Below are 16,599 nucleotides of genomic sequence, written 5' to 3' on the forward strand. Positions count from 1 at the left end.
TCTCAGTTGTTCTCCTGTTTGAAGTTTGGTCCGTTTACAGCATCCTGCCATGCGATTGCATTTGTCCTTAACCATCGGGAACCTTCACGTTAACTTTTATCGAGTGGAAAAAAGTTAGCGTTCATCCTCCAGCTTCACTGTGTTTATGCTATGCTAACGTAGCTGTGTTGCTAGCGATCACGTAGCACATCATTATATACCAGCTAGCCCAACTTCAGTAACCCTACAAATGTCACTGCTGTTTAGTTTTCTGTTGTAGTTCAGTGGGTCATTCAGTCAGTATGTGTGTGTGTGTGGGGGGGGGATTCCCATTCATTTCCTATGGTGGTCAATTTTGACTAAGAAAACCACATATGTAACAAGAGGTGCTCATCACTTTTATATGTTAGAGTGCATAGTGTGGAGGATATCATAATTCAGTTTTGACACAAACACGACAGGAAGGGTAGTAATGCTTTGCAAAGAAAGTGCTAACATTCTGTTAATACAGCACACATTATTTCATCTTTAATGACTAGAGGGAGCCCACAATTTGAGAACCACTGGTGTAGGATAAAATAGTTAGTTTGCCAAAGTCTGCCAATAGTCCAACATATTGTGAGAAAGGATCAGGCAGTGGCGACCTTGAATCAGTATGAATGAACTTGAGACTGCAATAGTGTCCCTCTTGTGTCATTCTTTCTCTCAGTATGGATTTGCAGATAGGGGATCAAATGACTACTTTTGACAAATTATGCTTTGTACCTGAAATTCTGGGAATCCACCTCACTCTATAGAGGGAAGGACCACTCATTTCTCTCCTGATACCAGTGGCCTATTTTAGGATGACATTGTATGTATCCTATTTTTACTGAAGGTGAAAATAATGTGTATGAGTAAGGCCTTTACAGCCCTCAGATGAAACTGAGCTGAACATCTATGGGAGACATTTGAGCTTTCAGTGAAGAATGGAAAGAAGGTCAGCTGAAATGGGTGCATGTCCCATTCAACTTTAGCTCGAAAAATATCTAAGAAAATAGATGGAGTGATGGTTAGGAAGGATCACTCTGCAGAGGTTTTTGGATTTAATTTTTATTGATTAAAAGAAACCATACAAATCTATTTTGAAATAAAAGACACATAAAGACAACAGGCATTCAAAAGTCAAGGTATGATATTTGCTACATGTGATGACAAATGCAATGATTTTCTGTTCCCCTCCAGCAAAACAACAGGTTATTGTTCAGATTAACTAAGAGGTTACAATTACATTTATCCTTAATAAAGGATATTGAACCGATTCTGTGGCTGCTTATGGGCACACCGCTTTCTCCAGCTTGAAATGTGTAAACTAGGATAAGTAGGTATCCCCCACCCTCAACGATGTATATCATAAAATGATACAAGCGATGAGACAGAAACCAAACTGGCCACTAATGGGGAGCTTGAGGTATATTTATAAAAGTATAATATTATTAGCAATAAGGCATGTAGTACCGCAATAATTAGAAATTGTACCATTGTTGTGTGCGTGTGCAGAAACACTGAAGCACGTGGAAACTACACAAAACATAGTATAAAATATTGTAATTTGAATACAAGATTAAGGCAAAGTTTCCTTGAAGATTTAGAAAAGTAAGTAAGTAAGATGTATTTATAGCACTTTTTACTGATAAAAATCACAAAGTGCTTCACAATAAAACCAGAAATATAAATAAAACAAAACAATGAGAAAATTAGTTAAAAACTTGTTTGTATAGAAATGTCTTCAGCTGCTTTTTGAAAGAGTCAGTGGGGTCTGCACGGCGTAAAGACAATGGAAGAGAATACCACAGCTTTGGTGCGTGAAAAGCCGGATCCCCACAAGTTTGGTACGTAGGACCAACCGTGACCTCTGACCTGAAGACCTAAGAGCAGGGAAGAATCATGAGGTTTCAACATGTCAGAGACAAAATCCAACCACGATGCTACATGTACAATCCACACTTACTATTTTGAGGAATTACATCAAATCAATAGCTGACATTCTTTTAATAAAGTAAGACTTTAAAAAGATTAAACTAATGGATAATATTATAGGTCAATAAAACCATGTGCCTTTAAGAGGTCAGTTCACCCCCCTCTTTACTTCAGTACTACACAGGTTTTCTGCTATTGCACAATACAACTTAATGAACTGTCAAATACTGAAGAACAAAATGTTGAGAGCACAATATGAGCTGTTCACGTCTTCTTTTTGAAGATACTGCAGACAGATGAGTGAGCTACAGTACTGTGCAAAAGTCTTGAGCGACCCTCATTTCTTTATATTTTGCTTCTAAGGAACTAAACTTTCTTGTAACATTTTAAACTGGTCATGATGAGCAGTTCTCTAAGGTTTCTAAAGCTCTTTCAAAGTTATACTTTAATCAATGCCTACTTTACAGTCTATTCAGTCAGTGTCAACAGGTTGCATGGATTGAGAAAAAAAGCATATCTGGGTAGAAAACTGTTAGTCATGGTCTGGGCCTCAACACCAACTTCATGGAAAATGGAATAAAGGCAGGCAGCCCCCCGCCCTGAAAACTACTAACAGACATTATAAGCAATTTTGCCTATGAGAGTTCAGGCTATGTAGAAGAATAAGTTTGGTCATATGAAATATTTAAAGTTCCTTAGAATTGTGCAGACTCTGTTTATGCATTTGTGTACACAGTTGTATTTACTGCAGATACTGTATTTCCATGTATTTTTCCATGTTTTAAGACATTGTTGAACCTATTACCCATTTTCCTAATAAGATATAAAGAAATGAGGGGCAGCTCAAGCCTTTTCCATAGTATTGTAAATGTGGTGAGGATGCAACTGAACTGGAACGTTCCTCATTTCAACATAGGTGGAGTTTTCGCAATCTTTGCTGCTGTTCTGAAACAAAAAAAAACACAAAAGTGACACATCACCTACAGCAGGATTTCTTTTCAAGTAATTAGTTTAGTAACATTAAGTGCAGAGGAGATGCAGACATTTCGGCCTCATTCTTTTGATAGCTTTATTCTGTTAAATGTTTTTAATAATAATACTGCTGTTAAAACTGGGTGTTCAGGCACGGCACAAAGGCAGGACAATTTTTATGGATGTCTTTCAGTATCTTATTAACTGTCTGCTAACTCACTTTGAAAAAACTGTCTACAAATTGTGAAACAATTCCAGAACAATGGTCTTCAATGTAAAATAGAATAACTTTCTACAGTACATAACATTAAAAGTTTCCAAGAATCAGGAGAAATCTTTATGCTCGAGAGACAAAGGATCAAAGTCACAATCCTCCGGTCGGCATCGTCGAGTGGAAAACTCTTCTGTGGTCAGATGAAGCAAAATTTGCAAACATGGACAGTGATTCTTTGGGATCAGAGAAAACAGGGAGAAAAAGGCTGATGTGTGCCAAATTTTTCAAGAAGTAGAGTGAAAATCAGCAGCACATTGGCATCAAGATATAGAGAGGAGGTCAGGAAAGAGGTGGAATAGTGAGTGTATACAGCCAACTGTAAAACACAGCGTGATGGTTTGGGGCCACATTTCAACAGTGGTGTTGGGACGCTTGTCAAAATTGATGGAATTTATGTAACAAAGAAAAGCAGTAAGAATTATAGACTAATTATAGACTAATTTCACATTAGTTATGTTACAAGGGCTGGAGCCTATTGCTTAGCAGGCGTTTTACAATCTCATAGCAGAAAATGATGCATTAAAACTGCATTCGGTTTTGGGGACGTCCTGCTTTTGTGCATTTTATATTTACAGTCAGCTTATTAGGAAACATTATAAATTTAACTTGTGTGTGTCTAACTGTAACAATGTCTGATGTCAATAAAAATCTGTGTGGGTCAGTGGGCATACAGCTTTTACTTTGATGTTTCATTTCAAAGGACTCTTGAGGTTGACACAGAACATCCACTGTGTGTTGTTATGATCTGAACAATTATTTTATGGCTTTGTATCGTCTGCTGTGAATGTTAAAAAAAAAAAGCAGAATTTCAAAGCAGCTTATAAACAGCTTATACTGAGTTGGAAACAAAAATCATTTTAAATTGTAATTGGAAAAACAAACAAATATGATTTCAGACTAAGAAAGTCTCAAAATAACAACGATCAAAAGAAGCTCCCCAAGCCCTCAACAACAGTGAAAGCTGTGGTCATATCATAGACCTTATATAAAAGTTTAAACCTGAATTCTTTCTCATTTAGAAAATGAACTACGGCTGTGTAAAAATCTCTACCAAAACATCTCCCTTCATCTATTACCTGGCTGACCATCATAAAAGCTGCTTTCAGCTGCTTTGTGGACCTTTTAACGTTGCGTCCGGGCAAGATGATAACAAATATCTGATAAAAAACACACTAAGACATATAAAGACATATATCGTAAATTACAGCCTCAGAAAAATAGTAATTCTGACAGATAGTCACCATAAGCCTCGTGTAGAAGGAGGTGATGATACAGCTGTACACAAACATCAGGGCCAGCAGACCAATCAAAATCCACATGAGCTGATGGGACTGAGGGGGAGGAGGTGAAGGGGGAGGAGTACACTGTGGTGTAGTTTCCAGTTGACCTAATAAAAACAGTGGTTACTTCCTGTTTGTACTTCAGTGGTTTGACTGACGTCACTAAACACAACGACATGAACAGCAGCCAGTTTCACGTTCAGAAACATGCATTATTAGGTTTTGTTGTAAAGACTGTTTTACACATTTAGCAGCACAGAGTATCCAGCCAGCTTCGTCAGTAGCGTGGGTGTAGTTTGATCAGATCTGACCAGCAATGCAAGGAAGTCAAACTTTGATTTAGATACTGTTAAAAGATTCTGTCTGCTTAAACCACTGAAACGATACAGACTAAAATCTCTGAGGTGAAAAAAAATCCTAGCCTGCACAGAAATTATTATTTTTTTATTTTTAATTTTAAGAGTCAACAACAGGTTTCAAAGCCTTGCAGTATTTCTGTGATAGTTTCTTTACAAAGTGGTAACTGTAAGGAGCAATCTCTTGGACAATTAACCCTCTGAGGTCTAATTTGTCCTCAGCGATAACACTCATCACAGCCTTAACCATGTGCTAAACTGAAATGGTTTTTAATGCATATCAAACAGAGCTACATTTTGCCCTGATTGCCAGGACATGGTTGAACAAAAAAACGTTTAACAAGTTGTTGTTTTTTTAAGTGTTACAGTGATTGCGAGGCACACACCCCTAACCCACACAGGCACTGCAGACCATCTACTAATGAGAATGTTGATGGTTCAACCCTGGCTACTGCAGTCTGTATGCCAAATATCCTCAGGTAAGACATTTACCCCAAGATGCAACAAAATGTGCAAATGTTAGAAAACAATGCTTGTGTGAAATAGTGAATGAGGCATGCTGTGTAATCACTCTGAGTGCTCAGAGCAGAAAAAGAACCCGTCAATTTACCATTTTCATCATTCTGATTGAAGATTCTGGGTGTCTGTGTTGATACAGTCTTAACAGAGTTTACCTGCATATCCTTCTAAGACACAGCAATGCATTTTTGTCCCGTTTGGGGGGGACGTAAATGTGAGACGTCTACATCAAGCACCACCTATGCAATCTATGAGTCCTACTGCACAGTAAAGAGGATATCCTGGGCTTTTTATCGCAAAATTTGTGTGGTTTGGGCTAAAAGACCACATGGACTTTGCAACTTGGACACAAGGGAGGTTGAGTCACAGTGTCTTTGCTGACATTATAATTCTGTTGCTAAAAAAGTCTCAAGTCTTAACTTTGATTTAGTAGGATCGTGGGTTTGTATTTGCAACTTTAACAACACATAGTTCCTAATTTTACCACCTCCAAATCAAAACTTTTAGTCTGTACCTTTGAATTGCACAGCAGGACTTACTGTGCTTATACTTTTTGCCGCGTTTCCTGTCTTATTTTGATAGTCTATGTGCATTATGTTTATGTGTCCCTGCTGCGTTGACAGCTGTCTCCCCTCATCACCCTTGTGCGTATGTTGTCTAGGACCTGCTCAAGTCACTCTTCCCGTGTGGTTCCCAGCAGCCTGCCAAAAGGTTATTTGTTAAAATGATTTCGTGTTCGGACATGTTTCCTTCATCTTACTGTTTTAATATTTGTGAAAATTTGTGAAAGAATGTGTTTTATGTTTTTTTTAATGATGGCCAATACGCACAGAGAGACCACAACCAGTGAGCAATTAGGCTGAAACCGAACTTTGCCCTCCCCCGTAACAAAAACTAGCCAGCAGATGAGTATGCAATGAAGTGCAAAACACAGCTCTGATAAACAGAACAAGCTGTCTGCAGAGCTAAACTGTGACTTGTTCCAAACTGAAAACTGCTCTTTGGAGGGAGACTGTAATCTCAACTATTCTAACAGCATCTGACAGAATCACAGTATTTGATGCTCTAAAATGTGGACGTTCTGTTGCATCATTTGTCATTTCAGTCTTTCACTTCTGCAGACAAAAAATAAATAAATAAATAAAATGCAATTTCTGTTTTTATCTTTTTTTGTATATACATACCTTGTAGTTGCAGTTTCATTAATTTGTTTGCTGCACTTGTCACGGTTTTGTCCGTCCCATCCTTATTTGTTGCTGACCACTCACATTCATACTTTGAGGTCCATGCCTCTGGCCCAGCATTGAGTAAGATGAAAATATACTTGAATGGAGCGTCTTTAAGTACGATAATGTTATAACAGGCTTCAGATTCAGTCTGGCAGAGCATCTTTCTGAAAGGAAACAAAGAAATATTAGATATGCAGCTAGCATGACCCAGTCTAATTATTTTAATTGAAATAATGTTAAAATTGCAGCAGGCAGAATTCTTGAAAATGGGAAAAGAAAACCTGCAGATTTTTGAACATAGAACTGCTACAGACTTCATACAGACACCTTTTTGTCATACAAACATTTGATCAAAAACATAAAGAGAACTTCAGTCAGCAAACATGAGTTCATACAAGTAGTACGAGAATTTCTCAACATCCTGCAGTGAAAGAGAAAAGCTCGTTTTTGTCATCTCAAAAACAACACAAATTCACTAAAACCAAGAGACATGCTTCGACATACTTCTCTGGTAAAACCTTGTTGAGTCGAACATCTACAATTGGCCCAGTGTTTGCTGTAAAGTTACAGCTGATGAAAACTGTATCTGGGTTATTAGTCTTATCCTGTGGCTGGATCACCTCAAAACCTGGTAAAAAGAAATTCAGAAACAAGGTTAAAACTTTCTGTTTTTTCTTTCTGTCATTAGAGTCCATGTGGAGAGACATCTAAGGGTAAATGTTTTTATTTACTGTACCTTTCAATAACATAACACACTGACCATGAGAAATGCAAGTCCATATTTGTGTTCTACTGTGGCCATTTTTTTAACTCACTGGACCAGCAGTTCTCATTAATCACTAAAGTTGAAAAATTAATTACTAAAATTCAACTGCTACAGTTTAGAAGGTGAAACTGAAAGTCTTACCATTGCTTGGGTGGAATAAGGAGCTCAAATAATAATAAATAAAGAAGCTTTTGAAGCTGAAAAGTATCATCGTCTTCTCCCCGTTGTAAAAAAAACTAAGCTGATTCTCACCAGATTCTCCTTTTGTACAGAGACTGCATTAGAAACTGTCATTTGAACCTTTTGGTTTCTGTGGGCTGTGCTCTTTCCTGTAGTCGTCAGATAACAGACATTCATTTTTTCCTTTTTGTTCACTGCCAGAAGAGTTCACATCACACTGTTTCCGGGACTACAGGAAATATTTTGCATTTCTTACTGTCTGTTTACGTTATTTGGAGTTACAACTTTACTGATGCTTCATGTGCAGCTTTGGAAAAAGACTGAAAAGACTTTTTTAACTCATCACTCTAAAATCTTAAGCCATTTAGATCTTAGCAAGCACTTTATTATAAATACTATATAAACACTAAGCCAAGCACCTTTTATCAGCCTCAGTTCTTACTGTCATGAGTTTCCAAACATATTTCAATGATTGCTTGCACCGGGCCAACATACACTTAGCTAACACTATGACTACTGAAAGGTGAAATGAATGACACTGATCATCAAGAAAAACTGGAAAATGCAGTTCTTGTGGGGTGTTTCTGGTCTGAAGTGGTTACTATCAATCAAAAGTGATTCAATGAAGGAACGGTGGTGCACCAGTGACAGGGAACTATGGGAAGAAGGCAAACCAGCTGAGGTAGTGTGCAGTTTTGGGCAATGTTCTGCTACCTTGGGTCCTGTGTGTGCTACTTTGAAACATCCCACTTACCTTAGCACTGTTGCAGTACACCCCTTAAATGAAAACACACCCATGAATACCCTTTATTGGAAATGGCATTCCCTGATGGCTGTGGCCTCCTTCATCAGGATAATGCACCCTGCCATGAACCAAAAATGTTCAAAAAGAGTTTGAAGAATTCGTTTCAGGTGTTAACTTGGCCTCCAAATTTCAGAGATCTCAATCCAGTTGACCACCTGTGGGATGTTCAGGACAAACAAATCTATTTCACACCACATCATACTAACATCTTATTGCCAGATGACACAGCACACCTTCAGGGAGCTAGTGGAGACTTGTCTTGATGGGTCAGGGGTGTCATGGCATCAAAAGGCTGATCGTGCCAGCCAGACACCATCTAAACATGATCAGCCAGACTTGTGATGACAAAGACCATAATGGAAGGCCTTTGTCATCACATGCTTGAAATCATCATGTGTTTTTTGCTGAACTGTTGGGTAAAAAACTACATGAACACCATACGGAATATGACAGGTGTGGTTGAGTGTCTGTTAACAGAGGTGATCCAGTAATGCTGCACTCAGGAATTAGACTAACTGTTCACTTTAGCTAAAGTTATTAGGTTAGCTAAAGAGTTAGGGAGACATAAAATACCCTAAAATACAATGGTTTGGGCATTCATTTTCACATTTGCACTGTACTGTGCAAGCATACAGAGCTGTGAGAGGGTACGCGATGACAATTGTGGAATTCTGCTGGAAACAGTCGATTATATTCATTTGTCAAAGCTGAACCCAGGGCAAACTACGCTAAATTAGTGTTTTTAGGTAACAGCTACAATAAGCATAACAGATAATAACAAGATGAATGACTTCTGAATGCTTAATCTGTACCCCGCCTCAGCTCAAGATGCCGTAGGTCCACTCAGTGACACTCCGCAGGTACAACATGTCATGGTCCTGGGCCATGTTGGCCCAGTATTCTTAGTTTTTGTGTGTTTTTGTATTTTGTTCCCTATTTATGCCTTGGTTCCTAGGTTATTTAGTTAAGATGTTCCTTATTTGGTTACCTCCTGTGTGCCCCTGTGTATCTGTGAGCCCTCATCTCTCCTTGTGTTTTATTCCATGTTTTCCCCAGCCTGTTATGTCTGTGTTCTCCCCGTGCTCTCTCTCCTCCTGTCTGAACCTCTGTGTACTTCCTGTTTTACTTTGACAGTCTCTCGTCAGTATGCGTCATGTTGTGTTCACTCCTGCCCTGTCTCGTTATGATTATCTGTCAGCTGTGTTCCCCGTGTGCTTCCACTTCCCTCGTTAACCCTCTGTGTATTTATGTGCATGTCTCCCTCAGTTCGCTGTCGCGTCGTCAATGTCTCCTCCCCGAACCTGTGTGTCTTTCTGTGTTCCCTCGGTCTTCTGTTAGCATTCCCAGTTTAGTTCTGTTTCTTTGTGAAACCTGCAATAAAGCAGTGATTTTGAGTTCAGTTCCTGTCTCCGTGAGTTTTGCGTTTGGGTCCTCTTCTGCCTCCACACAGCCAGTTCATGAAACAACATAGTTCTGTTAATCAGCACTCGATTACTTTCACAAATGACCCAGATATATGACCCCAAAAACTGAATTGTACCACTGAAATTGAATGGTGCGAAGTGAAACTGAAAGCATTCAATAGCTAAAATTAAAGAAGGACAGTTTCAAATTAATTCATTTTCAAAATATAAAATTCAGTTTCAATTTAGAGATGATCATTTTCAAACCAATACATTGGATTTCAAATTATGCTAATTTTAATTGCGTTTTAGAAGCTTTCATTCAAGTTGAGCAATTCAAATTCAAATGTAACTTATTCAAATTCAGTTTCTGATGGCACAAAGTTCTGCCCATAGTTAGCCTTCTTAGACTGTGAGATTTCCATCAGTAATGGGGGACATCTAAAAGCTGACGTGTACCGTAAACCTACACATACGGATCAGTATCTAAGGTTTGACTCTCATCATCCACTGGAGCACAAACTGGGTGTCATCAGGACGCTACAACACAGAGCGAACACCATCCCCACAGACACAGCAGCCAGGGAGGCAGAAGAACATCAAGAAGGCCCTGAGTAAATGTGGTTATCCCAGCTGGACTTTTGTCAAAGCTGGGAAGGCTCCTAAAGAAAGCTCCAGCCGATCCAGGAGAGAAGGACAACCGCTGCCTAAGCAAAAACCTGCAGTGATCCCGTACGTGTCAGGAGTATCGGAGCAGCTGAGACACATTTTTTCTAAACACTGGGTCTCTGTGGCTTTTAAACCCCAAAACACGCTGCGCCAAAAACTGGTCCACCACGACGGATCGTGTCCCCCGACACAAACGGAGTAAGATAGTGTTACGCTGTTAAGTGCAGGAGGATTGCCAGGATTTATACATCGGGGAAACCAAACAACCTCTGGCGAAGCGGATGGCACAGCACAGAAGAGCCACCTCGTCTAGCCAGGACTCTGCAGTCTATTCACACCTACAGGCCAGTGATTGGGTAAACCTGCAGTCAGCTGAGACTGAAGAAGTTACTTGGATGATGACGAAACATTTCTCCCACTGAAATCATCCAGATGAATAGAATCAACTTTTGGGCAGTGACACTGATGTTATCAAATGTTACCTAGGAAGGAATTATACCTGCCATGTGCAGCTATAACAAATCTCAACGACTGATCCACTACAATTTGCATACAGGCCTTGTAGGGGCGTTGATGATGCTGTGATCACTTTAATAAATTTCTTGAACACTGAAAAAATGGCTGTTTTCAGTGTTCATTAACCCTCTGAGCTCTAAGTCATCATCCATGATAGTCCTATGTTTAATTTTATCAAAATATATTTTTAAAAATAGGTTTTTCCAAAGTGTCTTTTTTGCTTTTCTTCTTAACATAGAGTCTGGGCCATCTTAATGACGACTTAGACCTCACAGAGTAAGTTAATATGACCTGATTGAAGTATTGAGACATGAAGGCCAAGGAAAGTCACACGTGGTTGTCATGTCAAACACTGTTGAAATTCCTCGTGGGTAAAGAACTGTCAGGGTCCGTCTGTCTTCCCTTCTCCAAGGCTGTGTCCACATTCAGGGGCTGCATCCTTCGAAGGACCCAGCCTACCCAATCTACGTAGGTCAGGTCCTTCAAAGTCCAGGAAGACCGGAAGTGCAAGGCTTGTTAAACTGGATGGGCTAGCCTACATTGCACATTCCCTGTTGCCTAGCAACCATGATGGCAGCAGCTACAGCTATGGTGCATGTTCAACAGAAATACAGAAAATCTTAATTTTATGTCATTTCTTTGACTTTCTCTGGGAAAATTGTTTTGTTTCATCTACATGTGATGTATCTAAGAGAACATCAAGAGAATATCTGAGAGAACACTGAGTGCCTTTAACAAAAAATGAGCCTACCTTTAGCTAGTAAGCTAGTAGTTCATGAGACTAGTTTCATTTCATTGTAACAGTACAAATATAATACATTTTACATTATATATAGTTTACTATTCAAACCATCCATCCATCCATCTTCATCCGCTTTATCCGAGGTCGGGTCGCGGGGGCAGCAGCCTAAGCAAAGAGGCCCAGACCTCCCTCTCCCCAGCCACCTCCTCCAGCTTATCCGGGGGAACACCAAGGCGTTCCCAGGCCTGCCGAGAGATATAATCTCTCCAGCGTGTCCTGGGTCTGCCCCGGGGCCTCCTCCCAGTGGGACATGCCTGGAACACCTCACCCAGGAGGCGCCCAGGGGGCATCCTTGTCAGATGCCCGAACCACCTCAGCTGGCTCCTTTCGATGTGGAGCAGCAGCTGCTCTACTCTGAGCCCATCCCGGATGGCCGAACTTCTCACCCTATCTCTAAGGGAGAGGCCAGCCACCCTTCGGAGGAAGCTAATTTCTGCCGCTTCTATCCGCGATCTCGGTCTTTCGGTCACTACCCACAGCTCGTGGCCATAGGTGAGGGTAGGGACGTAGATCGACCGGTAAATTGAGAGCTTCGCTTTTACACTCAGCTCCCTCTTCACCACGACGGACCGGTGCAGCGTCTGCATTACTGCAGCTGCAGCCCCAATCCGTCTGTCGATCTCCGGCTCCCTTCTCCCATCACTCGCGAACAAGACCCCGAGATACTTGAACTCCTCCACTTGGGGCAGGAACTCATCCCCGACCCGGAGTGGGCACTCCACCCTTTTCCGGCTGAGAACCATGGCCTCAGATTTGGAGGTGCTGACATTTAAACCTTTTTTGACAAGTTTTTTTTGGGGGAAAAAAGCTCAGCGGTGGAATTTAACTCTGTCTCAAATATTACAATTCAGTTCAGATTCAAGGTATTTACTTTTATTTCATATAATTTCTAACTTGTGACTGTCTGACATACAGATATTAACCCTTTGAAGCCGGTCGGAGTGGGCACGCTCCGTTTTCCCTAACTATTTTTAAATCCCGGTAGCACTGCAACCACGTAAGCTAGCGCAATAATTTTTTTTGCATATGAAACCGGAGGAGTTGTACTTACATCTTATGCCATCAGCTTGTCCTGGGTCACAGTTTCCTTCCACATATAGCTTTGCAAAAACTGCATAAAAAGCACTTGCAGCAACAAAAACATAATATTCCAGAAACACGCTTTGCCGATCCGATCAGCTGTTTGTAACACTTCCTACGTTGGAATAGACGTCAGCGCAAACTATCGCATGTCCGCCATGACCTGCCCGAAACCGGAAGTGACGTCATTGTCGCGGAAATGTAGTTTTTGTTTCTGGGATGCTCAGGACTCATATTGCACTGCTGGAAATAGTTTATTTTGATGCTGCTTTTTTGCAAATTTGCACTATAATATTTATTTTCGTTTTTCCTGCAGTGTATAAAAATTGGTGTATTTCAAAAATAAAACTATGAAGACACTCAAAATAAATTTCCTGTGGTGGGAAACTATTTTGTGCAACTTTTTTGTATTTACAGTTTTGAGGGATAAGCCTCTTAAATTTCTCTAACTAGAAATATATGTTAAAAAAACAAAAACGATTTTCAATTTTTTTGTAGTTTATTGCACTTTGTTGCAATTTATGTAATTACTATGCACTTAATGCAGACATATTATTACAATTTGGGCTATAACAGTTGTATTGATGTATAGCAACTTGAAATGCTCCCAAAAATGGCTGCACAGCATGTAAAAATATAATATAAGCTCTGGCAGACTTGGTTCTATGGTTAATATACAATGCTCACTGTCTGAAAGCTTTAGCTGTATTTAAGGGCAATATCTCAAAATAAACTAAAAAAGATTTGATCTTTGTATGTTTCAGATAAAATGGAAGACAAACTGATGCAGTAAATATTCTTATAATGATGAGAAAACTGCAGTATAATTTAAGTATGAATTTACTTAAGCTGTTGAAGATATGAGATATGTTTGGATAAGAGGCTCTAACCCAATCCTGAAAAAAACAGGTCTAGATCCAAACAACTTTAATAATTTCCGTCCTATCTCCAACCTACCATTCCTCTCAAAAATTCTTGAAAAAATTGTTGCTTCACAAGTCCATCTACACCTAACTGATAATAACCTTTACGAACAGTTCCAGTCCGGTTTCCATCCTTTGCATAGCACCGAAACTGCTCTTATAAAAATAACAAACGATCTTCTTATGGCAGCTGATTCTGGTCTCCTCTCCATCCTTATTCTTCTTGATCTGAGTGCAGCCTTTGACACCATCTCTCATCCCATTCTCCTTAGCAGATTAGCTTCTATTGGCCTCTCTCATACTCCATTAGCCTGCTTTCACTCAGTTCATTCAATTAAAATCCTTCACTTCTCAGCCTTCTCCTCTATCTACTGGGGTGCCCTAGGGATCTGTCCTCGGGCCCCTTCTTTTCATCCTTTACCTTCTTCCAGTCTGACACATTTTTCGTAAATATAACATTCAGTTCCACTGCTATGCCGATGACACCCAGCTTCACCTCTCTACCAAACCCGATTCTACTCTTCCTCCACCCTCCCTCACCCTCTGCTTAGCTGAACTCAATTCCTGGTTCTCCTCCAACTTCCTTAAACTCAACAGCAATAAATCAGAACTTCTCCTGGTCGGCACTAAACGATTGCTATCCAGAATTAACAATTTCTCTCTCACCATCAATAATTCGCTGGTCCCTATCTCTCCCTCTGTGAAAAGCTTGGCTGTCATTCTCGATAGCACATTATCCTTTAATTCACATGTCAATAATGTCACACGTGCAGCATATTTTCAACTCCATAACATCAATCGCCTCCGCCCTTCCCTCACTCCTCATGCCACTGCCATTCTCGTCCATAATCTTGTTATCTCTTGAATTGATTATTGTAACTCACTATTATTTGGCCTTACACAAAAATCCATTAACAAGCTCCAACATGTCCAGAATTCTGGTGCCCGTATTATTACTAGGACTTCCTCTACCCACCACATCTCCCCAATCCTGAAGCAGCTTCACTGGCTCCCGGTTAAATTTCGCATCCATTTTAAAATAATCCTCTATACATTTAAGGCTATTCATTCTCTCTCTCCACCATACCTCTCTGATTTAGTACAGATGAACTTCCCATCCCGGTGCCTCAGATCTTCATCTTCTCTTTCTCTCTCTCTTCCTTCCGCTCGTCTGATTACAATGGGGGCGGGGCTTTTAGTTGCTCTGCCCCTCGACTCCGGTATTCCTTACCCCTTGACCTCAGAAATATTAGTTCATTCCCTCTTTTTAAGTCCACCCTCAAAACTCATCTGTTTAAAATTGCTTATGTTTAAACCTCTGTATGCTCCTAACTTTTGTCTGTTATTCTTATATGTATATTTCCAGTTTTTGTGTTTTTATTTGCTGTACAGTGTCCTTGGGTGCTTTGAAAGGCGCTATTTTTAAATAAAATGTATTATTATTAGACTACAGAAGCAACTAAGTTGTTTATAATCAGCACCCCCCCCCTCTATATGACGTCTGGGGTAATAACCATCTCAAGTTCCCTAATTTCCCCTTAACTGTCCCCAACACCTTTTCCCAGTTCTTGTTTACTGTATCATCTTCACCCAAATACTTCAAACCACCTGGAAGTTACAAGAGTCCAGCCAATCCAGCCAATCTCCTACTGCAAGAGCCTCACTCTTAGCCCAGTTTGCTCATGCAGCTGAAAATCTGCAGAAGTTTTCAACAATCATTCCTAACTTATTGACATCTTTTGGACTTCTAACAAAAACAACATCAGCATATGCAGATAGGTTAAAAGACACGTTAAAACCTACAAGTCATCCCTATTTAACACTGGTTCAATAGACAGAGCATATAACATACCAGACAGCCTGATACCTCTGGTTACTTTAAAAGGTTTATACAAACAGCCGTTCGTTTTCAGTACACTTTCAATGTCCTTGTACAACACCATAATCTTAAGTCAGTGCCGAGACCAAACCTTTCCAACACACTGCAGAGGTAACGGTGCTCAACTCTGTCAAAAGTCTTTTCTTGGTCCAGAGAAATCAGACCAATATCACATCCCAATGAACTGGAGACCTCCAAAATATCTCTGACTAGTGACACATTATCAACGATAGACCTGCTTGGCCTAGACCTTTGATGGACAATCTGATCCATCACCTTCTTCAGTCTGTTTGCCAGCACTTTCAACAGTATTTTATAATCAGCGCATAACAAAGAGACAGGCCTCCAGTTCTTAATATCCTGAAGATCACCTTTTTTAGGTAACAGTGTTAAAACCACTCTCCTGCAGCTCTGAGGTAAAGATCCTGTAGCAAAGCTCTCTTCAAAAACCTCCATGACATCAATACCAAGGTCAGAAAGCTTTATCAAATTCGACTGGAAGTTCATCTATGCCAGGGGCCTTCCCTCCTTGCATGCTTTGTAAGGCAGTATTAATTTCAGTCACTGTTAGAGGCTCCCCCAGCTCCTTGGTGAAATCCTCAGAAATTCTGGGGAGACCGCTGCAGAAGGCATTAAAAGTCTCTTCATCTCTAAGTACTCAGAATGATAAAGCTCTGAGTAAAAATCTGCTGCTCTCCGCCTGATGTCACCATCCGCTGTCAAAAGATCCCCAGCAGATGATTTCAAACCATGTATGAACTTGCTCTGTCCTTTCTTTTTTTTCCAGCAAAAAGAAAAACTTCCTAGGAGCATCCATCAAAGAAAGGTTTTGAAATCTGTGCCCCCTGTGCTCTAGAGCCCAGCAAGTCAGCCAACAAAGCTTTTTTAGAATTGAGGTTCTCAAAACAACCTCGGTTTCCTGTGGAATTTGCAGCTCCACTATTTCAGTCTCCAGATCTCTCATAGATTTGGCCAAGTCCGAAGAGACATTGAAAGTGCACTGATGAC

The 16,599-nt window shown here is 40.2% G+C and overlaps 1 protein-coding gene across 2 annotated transcripts; it reads right to left on the minus strand.

Moving 5' to 3' along the window:
• Window positions 1-1,053: 1,053 nt before the first annotated feature.
• On the minus strand, window positions 1,054-7,615 carry LOC120717967. 2 transcript variants are annotated; one of them, XM_040006278.1, is made up of 6 exons: window positions 7,476-7,615; window positions 7,073-7,196; window positions 6,524-6,732; window positions 4,426-4,571; window positions 2,755-2,883; window positions 1,054-2,511 (listed from the first exon to the last, which is right to left on the minus strand). In XM_040006278.1, exons 1-5 carry the CDS (start codon window positions 7,543-7,545, stop codon window positions 2,782-2,784), a joined length of 651 nt encoding a protein of 216 aa, XP_039862212.1. In that variant the 5' UTR covers window positions 7,546-7,615; the 3' UTR covers window positions 1,054-2,511; window positions 2,755-2,781. The 2 variants fall into 2 exon arrangements, with proteins under 2 accessions (XP_039862212.1, XP_039862211.1); XM_040006277.1 differs by having other exon boundaries at window positions 1,054-2,883.
• Between the last annotated feature and the right edge of the window lie 8,984 nt (window positions 7,616-16,599).

Source organism: Simochromis diagramma, unplaced genomic scaffold, assembly GCF_900408965.1.
Source record: "Simochromis diagramma unplaced genomic scaffold, fSimDia1.1 OVJJ01000511.1, whole genome shotgun sequence".
NCBI lineage: Eukaryota > Metazoa > Chordata > Actinopteri > Cichliformes > Cichlidae > Simochromis > Simochromis diagramma.

Bases quoted from the DNA above. Each gene is read 5' to 3' on its own strand.
- LOC120717967 (XM_040006278.1), bottom strand. From the start codon at position 7,545: ATGATACTTTTCAGCTTCAAAAGCTTCTTTATTTATTATTATTTGAGC. The intron at 6,733-7,072 runs GTATGTCGAAGC...GTTTCCTTTCAG, and splicing joins AACAAGGTTTTACCAGAGAA to AAAGATGCTCTGCCAGACTG. The intron at 4,572-6,523 runs GTATGTATATAC...TGTTTTTATTAG, and splicing joins AATGAAACTGCAACTACAAG to GTCAACTGGAAACTACACCA.